The sequence below is a fragment of the Coffea eugenioides genome, chromosome 5 (genome assembly GCF_003713205.1).
Source record: "Coffea eugenioides isolate CCC68of chromosome 5, Ceug_1.0, whole genome shotgun sequence".
In the NCBI taxonomy this organism is placed as follows: domain Eukaryota; kingdom Viridiplantae; phylum Streptophyta; class Magnoliopsida; order Gentianales; family Rubiaceae; genus Coffea; species Coffea eugenioides.
This window is the reverse complement of record NC_040039.1, coordinates 48,851,483-48,869,711: the sequence shown is the minus strand read 5'-3', so window position 1 is coordinate 48,869,711 and position 18,229 is coordinate 48,851,483. Positions and strand designations below refer to the sequence as shown.

The following is an 18,229-nucleotide window of genomic DNA, read 5'->3' as shown; positions in this document are numbered from 1 at the left end:
TTTCCAAAAAAAAATTTTTTTTTTTTTATGTTACATTATTGGTAGTATGTGAAATATCGAGCTATCTGCCGCACAAAGAAATCATTGACAAAACCGGTCAACAGAATTTATTGCGGCTAAGACTCTTGAGTAAGAGCTATTACAGGAACCAAATTGCTTGTGAGCTCAATTTGGCTCGACTTGTACAAGTTTGAGCTCGACTGTGTTTTTTTTTTTTTGGCAACTGGCAGTCATACTTGATGGGCGGGTGTTACTTTCTTTTTTGACATAAAGCCTTTATCTCCTAATAGAGAAACGAACTCACACAGTATTTGGACCAAAAAAAAAAAAAAAATAGACTGTTTGTGCAAAAAAAAATTAAGAAGGTTTTTTTTTTGATAAAGAAAGATGTAAGAATTATATTAATGCAAAGGAAGATCCGCGTTACGAGTAGGAAATTACAAATGATGGTGGATCATATAACCACCGAAACGATCAAGAAAAGTAGAACTAAAACGTCTTAGAATCGTAGTAACTGCCCAATCTGGGTACATGCCAAGCAGTTTACGAATAATCTTGGATGAATGTCCCAATATCAAATGAATCTTCATTGATCAGTTTGACAATATTGGCAACATCACCTTCAATAAATGTTCTTCAATGTTCCGATCTTAGTTTGAGTCCTTTCATTGCACTTACAAGGGAAAAAAAAACAAAATTAGCCGAACCCTTTGAAGTTCGGTGGGGCAATTAACACGTAAAAATTGACTTACTCACAACTTCCTGGAACTTTCGAAGTTACAAGAAGTTAGGTGGGACAATTAGTGTTACTTTTTCTTTGAAAGGGTGTCTGTCTTAATACAGTTAATGGTCCAAATGTGATCGATCTAAATTTTAATTAATGATATTCATTGTAAAAAAAAATAGTCTACAACGAGTGTTAAAATTTGCTTTGTTTTTGGACGTTATTTCCTTAATGTACTTTTATTGTCTTAATATTTTGGATTAATTACATTTACCTCCCTTCTTCCTTTGTTTTCTTCTTTTGTGGTCAAATTATTTACGTTCCTTCGGTTTTTAGCCATTTGCAATTTTTAGGAGTTTTTATAGAAAATCTGTAACGATTTAATATACGTGAAATAAAAAAAAAGTTATTGAAAAATGTGTTTACGAAAATATAGAAATTTTTTTTTTTTTTTTTTTGTGAAAAATTCCTTTTCCTTTGCATGCAGGTTGAAAACTTGAAATTGAGTATCATAATGGGAGAGTGGAGACTGGAGACGCCCATAGTCGTTGAGTGTCACTGTCACACTTATCCTTTGAGACAAGGTTTGATTGCAGGTCAGAGGTTGAAACCTCTGTATCTGCACTAAAATCCAAAGGACTAGTGTAAGAGTAAGAGTAAGAGTAGGTAAGCAGTTCACGATTAACCATCCTTGACGCAGCCAGCCGGAGAAACCGCTGCTCTAAGAACCATTCATGCCCATCGCGATACATCATATTATTCGTCCAATTGTCAGTTCTGTAAATTTTTTAGTACCCCATAACTTTGCAGAGCAGCTGCACTAATCAAATTGCCCTGAACAGTAATATTTGCTTCATATTATTGGTTTCAAGAAATTCAGGACAAGTCAACCTGGTCCGATCATGAAAATAACTGCTAGTATTACCTATTACTACTTTTTCTGCTTTTTGTTGGTCATATTGCTGATTTCTGCAAAAGCCTTTGCTGAAGAAGGCAATGGAAATGCAGAACAACCAGCAGAAGTCAAAAAATCAGATTTCCCAGATGGGTTTCTCTTTGGTGTTTCCACTTCTTCATACCAGGTATGCTTCTTTTGCTACTTTTCTGATTTGGGTATGTGTTCTTGGCTGTAAAGATTCAATTTTTTTATTCTTTAGTTCGCCCAAAACAATAATACTGTGCCGATAATTTTAGATTGAGGGTGCAATTCTTGATGATGATAAGAGTCTTAGTAACTGGGATGTTTTTGTCCGCAAACGAGGTGCTTGTCATACTATTTTGCAGCTGCTTCTTTTTTAGTATGCCTCTGTCTTCCAGCATTTCTTGTTGTACGATAGCAGTTTAATTTCTTATTTGATTCAAATTCTTTTAGGTAGTGTAAATAATGGCGACACTGCAGATATAGCTGCTGACCATTACCATCGTTATTTGGTACTATCTCTACTCCTATTTCTTGTTATTTTCAAGCACTCTTTAACATTCACGGTATGATGAAGATGTAATACTGAGAAATTGAAGTAATGAAATGACGTGAAGTTTTGAAACTTTTTCAATTCCAATAGGAGGACATCGAGATAATCCATTCTCTTGGTGTGGATGCTTACCGGTTCTCCATTTCTTGGGCCAGAATTTTGCCTAGTATGGTTAATTTCGGATCCTTTGCATACACCTTTTCTTTGGTTGTTTATTGGTGAGTATCAAGTTCAATCAGCACTTATCAGTAACTATAATCCTTTTTTGGTATGGCCAGGAGGGAAGTTAGGTGATGTTAACCCTGCTGGAATCATGTTTTACAACAAAATCATTGATAATCTATTAATCAGAGGTAATCTGGAGAAAGTCTTGGTCAACCCTGCCCCACAACCTCATTTTTTCCTTTTGAGGCTTGAAATATTTATGCGTAGCAGGAATTAAGCCGTTCGTGACAATTCACCATTACGATTTTCCCCAAGAACTTTTGGACAGATACGGGGGCTGGCTAAGTCCTTTTATGCAGTATGTTGAACTTTTTTCTACTGTGTTCAATGATGTTGTTAAGTCTTTTATTTCATGACCAAAATTTGCGGTGCATGTGATATGCAAGGGATGATTATGCCCATTTTGCTGAAACATGTTTCAAGTACTTTGGTGATCGCGTGAGGTATTGGATCACAATGAATGAAGCAAATTTGCTTTCTGAATTAGCCTATGAAAAGGGAATATACCCTCCAGGTCGTTGCTCACCTCCTTTTGGCAATTGTTCTGCTGGAAATTCAGATATTGAGCCACTCATTGCAATGCACAATATGTTACTGGCACATTCCAAGGCTGTTAAACTCTACCGTGAGCAGTTTCAGGCAAGTGAAGTAATTCTTTGTACCACTGTTTTATACTCTTTTTTTTTTTCTTCTTTGATTACAAAGATCAATTAATGTTGATGCAGCACAAACAAGGTGGCATGATGGGAGTTGCAGTGAGTGCAATGATGTATGAACCATTGAGTGATGATGAGCTTGACAAGGAAGCTGCAAATAGGGCATTGGCTTTTTCTTTGGCTTGGTAAGTGCTATCATGACCTAATAGTAGGCCTTTAATCTGGCTTGATGAGTTATTCACTAGTTTGGTATTTGGAAACACCTGCAAGCAAACTGCCCTCCCTTCACAGGTCCTTTGAAACAAGCCTGCTAGACCTGTAAGTTGGATAATTGGTAGGTTTATATACCAGACCATTAAATCAAGCAGTGCTAGACCGGGATGGATATATCTTGTGGTAATCCTAGTGTTTTCTCTGTGCTATGATAGTGTAGAGATCTAGAAAAAAAACAGCACTCCCTTATTATTGTCTCACAATGGGTAGTGGGCATGGAATACATTCTATGGAACATGAACCAACAAATAGTTAGACTATAATCCACCAACCAGTAATACTGAAATCTTATAAATTCTACTGTTTTGTTCTCAATGTCTTTTTAAGATTGGATGTAGGCCTCGTGGGCTAGAATTCTTGGTGTTGAGCTGCATGTGGGTGTGAACTCTGTTATCATGGAATAACAATCCACTTTCTTGATTTGACATGATGTAATTCCTACCAACTAGGGGTTTGGATCCTCTGGTATATGGTGATTATCCTCCAGAAATGCGTCGCTACCACGGGAAAGAATTACCGACATTCACTTCAGAGGAAAAACAACTCTTAAGCAATAGTACGGACTTCATAGGGCTTAACCACTATGCAACTGTATATGCCAAGGACTGCATCTATTCTAATTGTATGTGCTCTAATAGTACCTGTTTACCGGGTGAAAACCGTGCAATCAAAGGCTTTGTGTCTACTATTACAGAACGAGATGGTGTTCCGATTGGGGAACCGGTAAAAAGAAGTCCATTTTCCATGACTTAAATACTCAATATTTTTTATCGCATTCAATTTGCAATGACAACTTGAACTAGAGATTTATTGTTTTTCTGTGATTTAAAGTAAATTATCCTGTTTTTAACAGACAGGGATGTTTCAAACTTTTATTGTTCCAAGAGGCATTAAAGAGATTGTGGACTATGCTAAGAAGCGATACCCTGACAAGCCTGTTTTCATCGTGGAGAATGGTACATATATATTTCTGAATTCTCATGGGTCTAGATATATGCAGTGTATTTAATAGTCGTCTGCGAATCTGGTTTTTGATCTGCAGTGTCACTCTGTTGTTGAAGTTAAATTTTGCTGCTGAAGTGGAATGGTTTAAGTTGCATTAAATTAAATAAGTGGCTAAGATTGATTTTAGAAAGCACCAAGTATTTAAAAGTAATGTGTCTCGTGAAGTTGTCTGACATTTCACATTATTTCCTCAACTCATCAGCTCAGGCATGGGAAACTAATTGCAATTGCATAAAATTGATAGAAAATTTGATGATAATGTTCATTGTCATAATATGTTTGTTTACTTACCTTCAGGTTATTGTCCACCGTGGGAACATGGTGAAGTTGATGACTTGCGGCATGATACCAAGCGAGTTGAATATCATAAAGCATATATTGCATCTTTGGCTCAAGCTATAAGGTGATTGTTTCTCTTATTTATTTAACAGAGCTTTGATTCTTAGAATCTGATGCATTAGAAACTGATTCAAACTTCATGTTACACTGTTAGACTCTATCTGGTACACTTTCTTTCCAAATGAGCCTGCACTGTAAAGCCTTTTTCCCCAGTTACAAAGTTAATATTGATTCTAACTTTTTTTTAAAAAAAAAAAATTATTAAAATTGAATTTTTTTTTTTTTTTGTTGTTGCTGTTTTCTCTTTTTGAATTTCTCTGGGTTGCTGCTAGCTTTGTGTATGTGTAGCTGCTAAACTTGTCTGCCCCATGTGCCCATTTTAGAGCAATGTGTTAATGGCATTTCTATATTGGCTTAACCTTTTGCAGGCTAGTTATGCATTTTTCATCATCAAAATTTGCAATTATAAACTGGGTATAGAGCTGTTTAATACTCCTGTTATGATCACCTTTCTTTGGAAGTTTGCTGAAGAGATTTCTACTTGTCTTCTAATAGGGATGGAGCTGACGTACGGGGCTATTTCATTTGGACCTTGATGGATGCCTTTGAGTGGTCCAGTGGTTATGATCTCAAATTTGGACTTTATTCTTTAGACCGCGTAACCTTGAATCGCATTCCAAGACTGTCTGCCAAGTGGTACAGAGATTTCCTGAGGAAGACTAGCCTTAAAGATCTGGAGTCAAGAAGTGCAATTCCTGCTATTAATCAAGATGGTCTGGTACCCAATGTAAAGGATGGTAGTGCAGAAATGGCTTGATTACTGATATAAAACTATCTTTCTAGTGTTTATACTTTCACCTTTGATGTCACCATAGCAGTCATTTGTTCTTCTTGTTCTATGGTTTGATTGAAGGTCATTATGCCTGTATTTGATTGACTCGTGTCATGTGCCCAGTCTTATGTCTTGCACATGAAAAAAACGTGATCATGTAAGGTTAAATTGAATCCTTGGTCATCTGCTAAATGGTATAAATATTTCCTGACAAGTACTGGCCTCAATTCTAGTCTCAATTTCAACTTTGTTGTAATCCTAGCAGTAATTATTGTTTCTATGGGTTGCTACCGTGTTGTTAGCATGGCTAGGAATCTGCATCTCTTGCAGAAAACAGAAGATGAGGTAGTAAAGCAAAGCAAAATACAAGCTGAGAACTTTTGGGCAAGTCCCTGTCCAAATTCATGCATCAGTAGTAGTAAAAGAAGTAAATGTGATGACGACAATTGTGCATCAAAATTTCGTCATGAATAGCCGTTGTTGAAATGGCCCACCCTTGCTAATTCTTCATGTAGCCTATGGAACGGTCCTTGTTCCTTAGCCACAGGTGGCCTACTCATCGTCCACTTCTTCAAACGGATTTTCAATCACATATCGACATTTAAAATATCTAGCATATAATTAATTGTGCAAGGACAGAGGCACAAAAGAAAGAAGTAGTTAGTACTTCTTACTTTGTTGGTCACTGGCCATTTGGTCCCGTGGTCATCACCCTCTTTAGTGATGTTGGAGGTCAGAGTTCAACCCTTGCCTCTCTCAAATTTGTCATAATATGTGGCTTGTCTTAGTTGATCATCTCCCCTTGCCCTTTTCCGCTTACATTAGACTAGTTTAGGTTATAGAACACCTATCTTTTGCAGATAAAAAAAAAAAATAGTACTTCTTACTTTGTTGGCGTTTTTTTTTCCTTTATGACACTGACAGGTTTAAGCGTATAACACGCATATTTTCATTTGAATTTTGTAACTTTTGTAAACTGACACGTATCCTCCCGGAGACAACTACTTTGCAAATCGCACCTCCTAACAATCAACCAACTACGCATTAGAACGTTTTCTTTTTTCCAACCCTTTCTGATGGTCTGGGAAGAGCGTTTGGCTGAAAATGCGACTTGGTGTTGCAGATGGAATCAAAGGGGCCTGGGATGAGCGATGAGAATGCATGATGAGCTTGGGCGCAGAAATAGTGATGGCGGTGGTGGGATTGTGGGCAACGTCTTTGAGGCCATTGACCATGAGGTTTGCTGCAGAAATGGTGGAGGTCCTTGGGCGTGCAATTTATAGGATTTGCAGGGGCAATCCATCATACTCTCCTTCTTCTTATCTACCATATTCAACTTCTTTCCTATATTGATCGGGTAGGGAATCAGAGGAAAAAGGTGTTGTAGCTAGGGAAGAAATTATTGTTTTCCTCTGTGTCCTTTTTTTATGTTTTTTTTTTTTGTGGGTTCAAAAATTATTGCACTAATTCATTCAAGATTAGTTACAAGTGAAGTAATGGTGTACAATTTTCCATTGCCGTCACCTTTGATGTTTAGGTGATGAATTTTCCGGTGACAGAAATCATGTTCCGTTTCATTACACGCTCCTAACTGATCGGATTTCTTGACTTCTGTTTTTTGCTCTCACAGCTTCCTGTTTTGTTCTCCCACGGAAGTTCCCATGTAGTTTTCTACTGTAAACTCCTCAGTAGTTAATACTAAAAGACTTTGAATGTGATAAACATGGCTGCAGGGAGTACTAACGTTTCATCATGAAAAATATTATGCTTGGCCATTATTTTTTTTCCTATTGCGCAATTAATTTGGTGCATTTTAATTATGTCCACAAAAAATGGATTGGACTGGTGGAACAGAAAATAATTCGAATTGTTTATGCATCAAGTCATTCAATTGTTCCTTCACGCAGTTGCTTACCTGAAAATGTTAACGATTGCAAAAGTTCTCACTTTGATCCTCGAGTTGCCCTTTTTGTTTTGAACCAATCATCTTTTTATGGCTAATAATGCTCGGAAAAGTTTATGGGAATTCATTTTCTAGTCAATTCATGACTAAAATAAGATGTTGATATTAAATAGTTACGTGCTTCAAATGTGATCAGCATATCTAAGTAGAGGGGCTAGTGAGGCTTTATCATGGAAATTATTAGGCACACATTCATTTACCATTTCCCTATTAATTTGATACATTTTAATTATGTTAAAAACGGATGGGACTCGTGTAAATAACTTGAGCTCGAGGCGCAGAAAATATTTTGAATTGAATGCATAAGGCACTCAATTGCTGCTCTAAGTGTTTGCTTACCTCAAAATTTTAAGGATTGCAGAAATTTTCTTTTCAATCTCCACGAGGTTTTTCTGCTTCCAACCAATCTATCTTTTATGACATTTAATGCTCGGAAAAGTTTATGAAAGTGGATTTTCAAGTCAACGCATGCCTAAAATAAAGTCGTCTTACTCCTTGTAGTGTTTATACTATGGCAAAGTCTTACCTAATGTGAGTACTCCTGCTTCTTCTTAACAATAACAAGAATTGAACGAGGATGACAATGGGAGCGGGTGCCCCGTGAGGGAGTAATGGGGCTGGACGGGGGCAAGGACAGGGGAATTTTCTTCCCCTTTTTTTAAATTTGGGGTCCCATCTCTCGCCTCATCTCTTCTTTCAATTTATTAATATAAATAAATATATTATATTATATAATCTAATAATAATAAATTTAGAATATTTGACAACTAAACATAACAGTTATTTCATTTATATCTAATTTCTAATTGATATTTGGCACAAGCATGTTATGCATTTTATGAGTATTCTCAGATGTTATCTATACAATCCAATTGACTTTCTTAATTTTCTTGGTGTTTTATTTCAACATTTTTCTTGTTTCATTTTTCTTGTTTCACTTTTTTCAGTTCCGTATTTTATTTTATTTTTTAAATTTAACTTTGATCTATTGAATAGAAGCTTCTAGACAAAAAAAAAAAAAAAACCAAATTATCACTTGCGGACACCGCGGGGGAAGTGGGGCGAGTAAAGGAAAGGAAAAGTGTTGCTGGGCCCGACCGGGGCAACGGGCATGCACACTACGGACGCCCGAAACGTGTGTGTTTTTGTTGTTTCGTGGCAAAAGTAACGGTAACGTAAATCAGGGAAATGCCAAGTCAGCGGGAAACGTTAAAGCAGAGGGCGTAGCGTGCAGGAGGAGTAACGGCGTCGCAACGCCGTACAAAGAAGTGGGGGCGAGGGTGTCGACGTGGATGGAGGGAATGGAGCCCGCAGAGTTTAGCCACACGTGGGGGGCCCGTAGTTCATTGGGTGAGTGGGAAACGGGAGCGTGGCAGAGGCCTTAGGCAACGCGACGATCACTTGCTCAGCCTTCTAGGTTTTTTGGAGGATCCCCAAAACTGCCCCGTTGCTATCTCTAGAATTGAACGTATATTCAACTTAGCAGTCTTAACTTTCCATTACCGCCCTCTAGGCTCTAGGTTTGTTGGCTCAGGGGAGAAATACTGAATAACCAACAAAAAAAATGTAGAATTTCTACTCCCTCGTTCAAGAAATTCTTACCGTCCATTACTTGGCAGAAACAGAAAAAAAGAAAATTTCTTATTGAACAACTCCATATTATGGGAGAAAAATGTGAAAACATGCCGTCCTTTAACTCTTCTTCCCTCGCCATTACGATTTTCGTTCGATTTCCTTTAGTCATACTGGTATTATATTGCACGAACTCAAATGGGATGTACTGTGTTTCACATATGTCAAATACTGAAAAATGATGGATAATCTACTATCACGAGGAGGCAGAAAAAAATGGATAAAAAAGAAAAGGAATGCAAGTGTTACAGAGATTATATTTGTCATCACAGTTAAATACATAAATAGTAACGACCATAACTGATAAGCATCACAGATAAATGAATCAAATAGTGACACACATTTGGTCTCATGGATCATCTATCTATTAATAATTAGCACGAGCCCCCAGCGAGGAATGAGGTAGTATCCCTAGGTCGCCAGTTCGAATCCTATGGTATGGCGCTCTCGTATCCCTGGACAAAACTTTGCAGGTCAAGAGGTGGATTAGTCTGCCTAAACTGGGATACCACCTTCTGTTGGAAAATAATATTAATAATAAGAAGCACAAGTTTATGTTAATTATAATAAAAAAAAAGTCAATTAATAAATGACTTCAGTGAATACAGTGCTTTATTTTATTTTATTTTATGCTTTCCGGGAAAAAGTACAACGCTTATTCGAGTCTCAGTTACAGTGATACAAGCAGCATTAATTTGGAGAACCAACAAAGAAAATTTAAGTAGGAGAACAATTACAACGAATTTTCGCTTCAAAGAATTGGTAAAAGATACAGTCAAAGGGGACAAACGACATGTATATGTAGGGATGTCACTTTATTTACGAATGAGACCGTGCAAGACTGAAAGAATTTGAATTGAATTGAATGAATATAGGGAGATTAATTATTAGTTAATTATTGGCTTCGTTCAGAAAACTCAGCAGATGTATTATTTTGGTCATAATCTTGGTTTTAAGATCAGTTGCCAGTGTTGGTGGAGCAAATCTTGGGCACATCGGAAGGGGACTTTAGCATTCTCATGTGCATCATTCTCTCTTCATTCTCGACCTCAGCCAAGCTCTCCATTACTATCTCTGCTGCGTCCGTTAGCACTTCGGACCAGTTCCTGTTAATTTCCACACAGACATTATTAATCAATAAAGAAATTCAACAATTAATTAATAAAGTTTAATTTCAATATTAAGGAAACATACAACACATACATATCATAAATTTCCCAAGAACGCAAGTGTTTGAACTTTTGAAATCAATCGTGCTATCAATCTCTTTATCTTTTTGTTTTCTTTCATTTATGTTTTTTTTTTTAAATTTAAGAAACGGGAATGAAAATTGAGGATTTGAACCCAAGATCTCTAAAAATCTGAACTCCTCCTTCACAATTGAGTCTGCATAATTAATAGTATAAGTAAATTATGTCTTGAAATTGAACTGCATATCCATTTGGTTCAGAATCAATCGTATCTAAACAATGAGCATATATAGCAAGTCCATAATGCATATTTTCATCTGCGATAACTAATTAATTATCGTTCTTTTTTACGTAAGAAAGTAAAAACAAGAATGAAGATTTATTTCTTACCCTTTGGTGGAGTCAAATGCAAGGCCTACGGTGAATTTGGCTTCCTCTAGGGCCATGTTAAACCTCTCAATCTGCTCCGGGGGAACCCTTCCATCGTTCACAACACGAAGCTGTGATGGCTTAACATCACAGAAGATAGGGATCACCTTTTTCTTAGTCTCCATGATGAGGGCCAGCTCATGCAAGCAGAAATACGACTGACAATATGTAGGAGAAAACACTGCAACTCCAATCTTGCACCCCTTTATCGCAGTATCGATTTTCTCGAATAACTTGTCGCCCGGCTTCATAGTCTTGTTGTCCAAAAATGGACGACGTCTCAGCCGAACAAGATGATCATATAGCAAGGAAGCTATGGTTTTCTTAGTATCAACGCCCCTGTGGTTAATGAAGACATCGCATGGTGGCTGAGGAATTTTGTTAATCAGACGGGTCGGATTTTGGTAGCTGAGAACATGGCGTTGGAGTATGTTCTTGGCCACTGAACGCTGCATGGTTTTTTATGAAGATTTCAAAACCCTCTTCTTCTTCTTCTTCTTTTTTTTTTTTGGGTTTTTGAGTATTGCAATAAAAAAAAATAGAATGTGTTTCTTTTTCTTTTGGCTGTTTGAGTTTGTAATGAAATTCGTTTTGGCTTTTGCAGTTTATATAGGGTTCTCAAAATGGCCTGTTGATCATTAATCACGTTCTACTAAAGAACAACATTGGTATAGTTTATGTGTTGTGTTAAGAATTTTCGAGTTTACTACCAGTTCGAACGTTTAACGTTGATTTGGAGTTTTGACATATATTTTTAGTGGGAAGTTCCACGGAAAGGACGTTGAAATTCATGTTATAACCGAGTGATTTTGACAAGAGACATAAAAGGACGAAACTTAATTTTCTCTTCGGGGTGCTCAGACGAATTATTCCCTAGACCCTTCAAACAAGTCGATTTTGACTGTTGTTTTCTCAAGATACGACGGGGTGCTAAGTTGTTTTTTTGAATATTTTTTTGTCATCTTGTCTAAACAGTACCTTAAAAATAGGGAAGAAATGGATTGAATGATTTGAAAGGAAAGAATGTAGGTAAAAAATATCAAATTCGACTTCTCTCGCTTATACTGATACATATACACCCTAAAAATCAACTAACTTGCGCATGTTTTGGACTAATAAATCTTAGTTGCATAAGTGATAATTACCATTTCAAACCATTGCCAAGTTTGTAAATGAAACCTTTGCGTAATTGGCCGACAAATGTTGAAAGTTTCAACATGTTTTCAGCTAGATAGTCAACGAATGTTCCAGGCTTTCAATTCTTTTCTTGGAGCTTCCCACCTGAAATGATGAGCATACAATATGGTTGCGAATGAGTGTTAACGATGGATTTTTTAATAAATGGTATACCAAGACATCAGTAGCATTTATTTTTTGTAAAGTGTAAATATAAACATTTACACTTACTGTCCCTCTTGTTTTTTGGATGGTTTTTGAGTTTATCTCTGTGGCCTGGGCTTCAAAAGCCTTGACACTTTCAGCTCTTCTAGTTACAGATAAGAAAAAAGTGAGAGACGCATGCAGCTTCCCCATGGCTTTCCCTATAGTTACTTACTTATTTTACCAATTCATAGAAGGATATTCTAATTGGTGTACTACAATAAAAATTGGTTAGCACTAATTTATCATTTCATTATACACTTACATTTATTATTTTTCCTCGCATTTGAAAATTTTCAATTTAACTTCAATGCTTGAAAAACCAAAAAAAAAAAAAAAAAAAGGCCCCTTTTAATTGATACTCGTTGAGTACCAGTTGAAAAGTACTTCAAAAGTTTTCTTCATGGACCAAGAAAAGAGGAAGAAAAAAAAAAATGCTCTGCGTAGCTTAAACTCATCATAAAAAAGGTTTACGGTCATAACTCTCTGTTTCCTACTTCATGCATGATGCCTCTAGTGAAAGCAGCAAAGTTTCCACAAGCACAAAAGAATTGCGACCACCGGAGCTCCTCAACTTTTCAATTGGAATTGTCAATGAAGCACTTTTTCTCTTTTGCATGTATCGGCCGGTCATTTATCAACCAATTTTTCATTATTTATTTCAGCCCCTTCCCTCCTTTTGCTTTTGTTTTTGATACATTAATTAGTAAAATTCGTTGATGGGTTTTCATGGTTCTAGATTTCGATTGCTGACTATAGTTAAGAGAATAATAATATTTCACTGATGGGTCTTCACGGTTCTAGATTTCGATTGCTGACTATAGTTACCAGAATAATATACACTCCACAGTTCAACTCTTATCTGTAATCAATTAAAATAAAGTGCTAAAAATGTTAATTTTATTAGATAAGTTCAACATAATAATGTAATCTCCAAAAAGCACACTAATATAGTTTTGAATTTACCCTAACTATAAGTCTAATTATATTATATAACGTCCTAACTGAAAAAATATTTTTTTTAAAAAAAAATTACCGGATATCTGAGTATGTTAGAACCATATATATTCAGTTTTTTTCTTAAAAAAAAAAATCTAAAAAAACTTTGTTGTTGTGTGGTGGTGGGGGTGGGGAGCAGTAGGGGGGGGGGGGGACCAGCTTTGGGGTAAATGTCGTCTTCTAAGAAACATTTAATAATCTTACAAACTTCGATTTGAATTCCCTTTCCTCTGTCAAGATTCAAGAATTTGAACTTGTTCACATGCCCTTTCTTGTGTGTAATCCTCAAAACCAAGAGTCATCACAGCAGAGGTTTGACAATTCAGAACTTGCTTTAAAATCTTCTGAAGTTCACATTTGGGGCACCGTGGAATATAGAATTGGCAATGTTTTACTAAACAACTAGTTGCTTACAGGGCTGCAAATGAATCGAGCGGCTCGAGCTGGTCGAGTCAAAGTTGAACTCGAATTCGAATTCGATCTCAAAATATTAAGCTCGTCATGCTCGCGAGCTAGAGTATATGCATTTATTTATTTTTTATTTTTTATTTTAATAGTAAAATTACATAAATATTCTTAATATTTTATTATTTATTAAGAAAAAAATTATTTTATTTATTTTTTAAAAAATAAAATAAAATAATTATTTTTATTTTTTCGAGCTCGAACTACAAAATTGTAAGCTCGTCGAGCTCGAGTTCGAGTTCGAATTCGATAAAATTAAGTCAAGACTCGATTCGATTAGGCCAAAACTCGACTTAACTCGGCTGTTTGTAGCCTTATATCATCAAGTCTTGAAAGCTCTACATGGTGCATTGAAGCACTTTTACGAGTCGTAACTAATTAAATAGCTTTCTTAACTACTGGACGCATTGAAACATTTTCGTACCATTAACTCATCTAAGGCACTTTAGATGTATCCTTGGCCTCCCCTAAGGATGTCATCGAAGGCACTTTTTCGTCTTTGTTTTATGGCTTTCATATAAGTAAGTGTAGGAGAAGGGACATTTTACATTAATATTACGAACCATCCTCGTTTAATTAGTTCGAACAAAGTATGGATGAGATAACATCACTAACACACACAAAAAAAAAAGACAAATGGTGGATTGTTGTAATTTCAATAAACTGACGTGTATAACTTTACGTGAATTATTTTATGATATTATAAATATCTTACGAGATTATGAATTATAAAGTACTTAAAAGGTTTTACACTCAGGAATGATTGTATAGACAATCATTCTTGTCTTCTTTCGTCTAACTTTGGCCAAAATTTTCTTGAAAGCTCCTTTGTTTTATTACTTTTGATCTAGAGGTACTTCAAGGCTAAATATTCTTTTTTTAGTAGAAATAAGGAGAATATATATTGATTAACTAGTACAATCCAAAGTAGAGTAGTATTTACCAAAACAAATCCCTCAGCTAAATGAGCTTGAGTGGATAAATTGAGCCGGCCAGCCGGGCGGGAGGGCAACATAACTAATAGTCGGAAATGGACGCCGCATTAGATTGGTTATGCTAACATGGGATTGGATTGGTGGAGCTACGAATTTGTCTGAAGCCCAAATTGTACGTCTAAAGGCCCAACCAAAGTTGCACGTAATAATTGACAAAATTAATAATATTTAATCAAAGGCCTGGTAATATCGAAAATAATAAAGACACCCGCCCCCTCTCCCTTTTTTTTTTTTTTTTTAACTAATTTTTACCTTTCTACTCCAAACTATCAGCTAGGATTTGAATCCTCGTTTACCAGGATTTGTAGTTCTTTCTACTAAAAAAATTAGGAATAATTAGCCAACCGTAACGTCTATTAAAATGATAAAATTTGATTTGTTCTTGTCCTTTTTTTTCCACATTATATTTTTTTATAAGATTTTTTTCCTTCTTTCACCCTTGAGAGAACTGTCTGGCATTCCCTTTTTATTTTTTTATTTCTTGAAAGAACATTTTTTACTTGTTCAAAGCTGTCTATCCACTTAAAATGTCTATGCTTCCAATACTTTCCAGAAGTGGAAATTATAAAAATGTGAAAATACTCAAAAGTAATAATGGGGACAGACGCAAATTCCAACCTCCGAGTAGGATCATTAAAGAAGGTGGGTTTATTGAATAAAATCACATGAAACCGGGGGACAAGAGAAAAGCCCACCTGCCCCTCACAAGGCTCAACAAATTCTCAGCAGCTGTGTATGATCCTGACCCTCGGACTCCTCATTTGGTTTAGGCTATCAACCGGTAAAAGAAGCCTAAGAATGCAGAAAATAGCAGTACTAGTAGTATATGAACGAGTCAATATTTTTCCTCTTCTTTTTGTCCCCTTGTTCTGCAAGAATGAGTCTAACAATTATTCTTTTATCAACTCCCTCAGACTTCAGAGTCCAGAGGGAAATCTTGGGAATCACCATAGGCCTCCAATGATGCTAAATTTTCACCTGTGTTCTTATAAAATTTGGATTTTGTTCCCCAAAATTTTCAAGAAACTGAAAAAGCCGACGCTGTGACTCTGTTGAATGAGTCATGTTTTCTTTTTCTTTCTTTTTCTTTTTTTTTTTTTCCCCTTGTTTGGCGAGAATGAGTCTAAGAGTTACTTGTTTGATCTAGTCCATCACTAATGCCCACCATTACAATAACATATAATGATGCTAAAGCCTTCCAGTTACATTGTCATAAAGTACTATGGTTTTTTCTCCCATAATGTTTTTGAATCTTGTCAGCCACTACTACAAAACAAAACAAAACAAAACAAAAAGGAAAAGGAAAAGAAAAACCCAAATACCTAATTGCCCACTGATTATCTTTTTCATAATTCTTCTATTCTTCGTATGCACCTAGTTTAGCATTTCTTTCTTTTAATGGATGGTGATCATTAGAGGGCACAAAGTTTTAGAATGAGTATCTAAAAACTAAAAGTTTTTTCTTTTTTAATCAAGAACAGAATAATGAAAATTTGGTATAATCATGGGACCCAATAATATAGTCATTTGGTCAGTATCATGATAGAAAAGTGAGCAACTTATAGTAGTAGTTTCGAATGCATGCCCCTAATTCCTAAGGTGATTGGAGCTGAATTTATCCAAACTTCTTCCTACCTAAAAAAAATAGAAAAGTGAGGCATGCATCCAACTAAACAAAGGTAACTCAATGTCACAAATAATCTCCAATAAATATCCTTTTATGAGGGTAAGGGACTTTGTCTAATCATCTTCACCTAAGGACCACAAAATTGAGACCGACAAATGTTACTTATTCAGGACATCATTTTTTGCTCTATGCCTTTTTCTTTCCCCCAACTCCGTGTCTTGATTAAGCAGAATGCGATTAATTAAGATGCTTCCTCGTTCCCCCAAACGAATTATCCCCCGACTTTTTGCTAAAATTTTGACTAATCCCTTATCATGGAGCTCTCAAATTTTAGATTTAGTATTATGTAACTATGGAAGTTAAGCAGGGGTGGGGTTTCCAAATTATGAGCAACTTATATTAAGTTGCGGGGGAGGATTGGCTCCGGGCATTTATTATGGAGGCGTGGAAGCCCATTTACAGCCCCCATCCATACTAACCAGCCTAAAACTTATTCATTCGCAAGATGCAAACTCCGATGGCTACTTCTGATCCCACTTTGTCCAAGTAGAGGAAAGGGCCATAATTCAAACTGGGAAATTGGGTCGGATTTTATCTAGTGTAGCAGTAAACAACTTTTTCTGTGGTATATGTTGTGTATAGCCCAGGCAAGTTTTATCTGAAGAAAAATTTTTCCCTACCGCGGGTTTTTTCTTGTTTTTTTTTTTAGTATAAACGGAAGGACTCGAACCCGAAACCTCTTGCTTACACTCTCTTCCTTTGAGTTTTTTCTTGTTAGATGCTAGTAGCATATTCATGTATATCTCTGACATTCATGCACCGAGCAAAGGAACACAAATGAAAGGGAATGTTATTTGTCTTGATATATGTTTTTTCCGGAATCTGCAGGTATTGTGTTACTAATCATCATTAATAAAAAAAAAAGGGAACATGAATTAGTCCCAGAACTAGATCTGAATATTTGACGGGCCAGGCAAGATCAACAGCAACAACAGTACTAGTTACAGCTAAAACTACGAGACCGAAAAGGTTTGTGAATGAGTATGATCAAGTCTAGTCCTACCCGGTTCTGCATGTGTATGATAATTATCCAATGATATTTGTAATTAGTCAAACCAATAATTGCACCCAAGTTGATTATAACAAAGACAAATGTTGCCAGTTGTGAAATCACCCACACATGCATAATTAATTTCCTCTTCCTCTTTCATCCGGGAAGGACATTCGTTTTACAAGAGGTTAATCATATTTTAACCGCTTTCTTTCTTTGGAACATCTTCTCAACAACATTCTTTTACTACTCGATCCATATATATATGTTATGTTCCACTTTGACACATATTAGTGAATCAGCTGATGTTCTTGATGATGATTAATTTAGAATGTATCGCTGTTCTCGTGCTTGGCTGCATAACAAGTGTCAAAGGAAAGAAATACACATAGGTATATAGAAATTGGGACAGTTCCTAACAATTGAAAAGGTATATAGAAAGTAAATAAAAAAGAAAGAAAGAGGTCCAGTTGTATTGGTTAGAAGGAAGGGCTCCAAGTAGTGGATATTTTTCCTTTGGAAAAGTCTGGTTCATACAATCAGGTGCAGCTCCAACCTGTAATGCAATTGATTATTCCTTGCCCTCATTCTTACTCTACTACAACATTGAGAGTGACAGCAAAGTAAAGCAATGCCAGTTTTGATCAAAGATTTTAACCCACCCCCTCTTGCATTTCTCTTCTTAGAGAAGAAGGCTGCAGTATGGTGAGGTGGTTTGTCAGTAAACCAAATGGAACTGCTGCCGGAATGGAGGAGCCCTCTTTATCTTTAAACACAAGATTATTAAGTTACAACAGCTGCATTATAAGGCTAAACAACACACTGAAACGACTTCTCAACTAACCTCTAACAATGGGCCAATATCCAAATTGCCAATGGCTCCTTCCTGGTTCCTATCAATACATTATTCATAATTCTATTTCTGACGCAGACATCTAATATTCCTTCACTATGCTACAGAATATGGATCAT

At 36.1% G+C, this 18,229-nt stretch overlaps 2 protein-coding genes across 2 annotated transcripts; one reads left to right on the top strand and one right to left on the bottom strand.

Annotated features, from left to right (window-relative positions):
* Positions 1-1,267: 1,267 nt before the first annotated feature.
* LOC113772109 (beta-glucosidase 18-like) lies at positions 1,268-5,738 on the top strand. Its single transcript, XM_027316659.1, has 12 exons — positions 1,268-1,806; positions 1,919-1,985; positions 2,097-2,155; positions 2,287-2,362; positions 2,475-2,549; positions 2,632-2,719; positions 2,808-3,060; positions 3,147-3,262; positions 3,800-4,073; positions 4,204-4,306; positions 4,653-4,758; positions 5,250-5,738. Exons 1-12 carry the CDS (start codon positions 1,627-1,629, stop codon positions 5,509-5,511), a joined length of 1,659 nt encoding a protein of 552 aa, XP_027172460.1. The 5' UTR covers positions 1,268-1,626; the 3' UTR covers positions 5,512-5,738.
* Positions 5,739-10,079: 4,341 nt separating this feature from the next.
* Positions 10,080-11,195, bottom strand: LOC113771933 (TIR domain-containing protein-like). The gene is made up of 2 exons (XM_027316480.1): positions 10,702-11,195; positions 10,080-10,227 (listed from the first exon to the last, which is right to left on the bottom strand). Exons 1-2 carry the CDS (start codon positions 11,193-11,195, stop codon positions 10,080-10,082), a joined length of 642 nt encoding a protein of 213 aa, XP_027172281.1.
* Between the last annotated feature and the right edge of the window lie 7,034 nt (positions 11,196-18,229).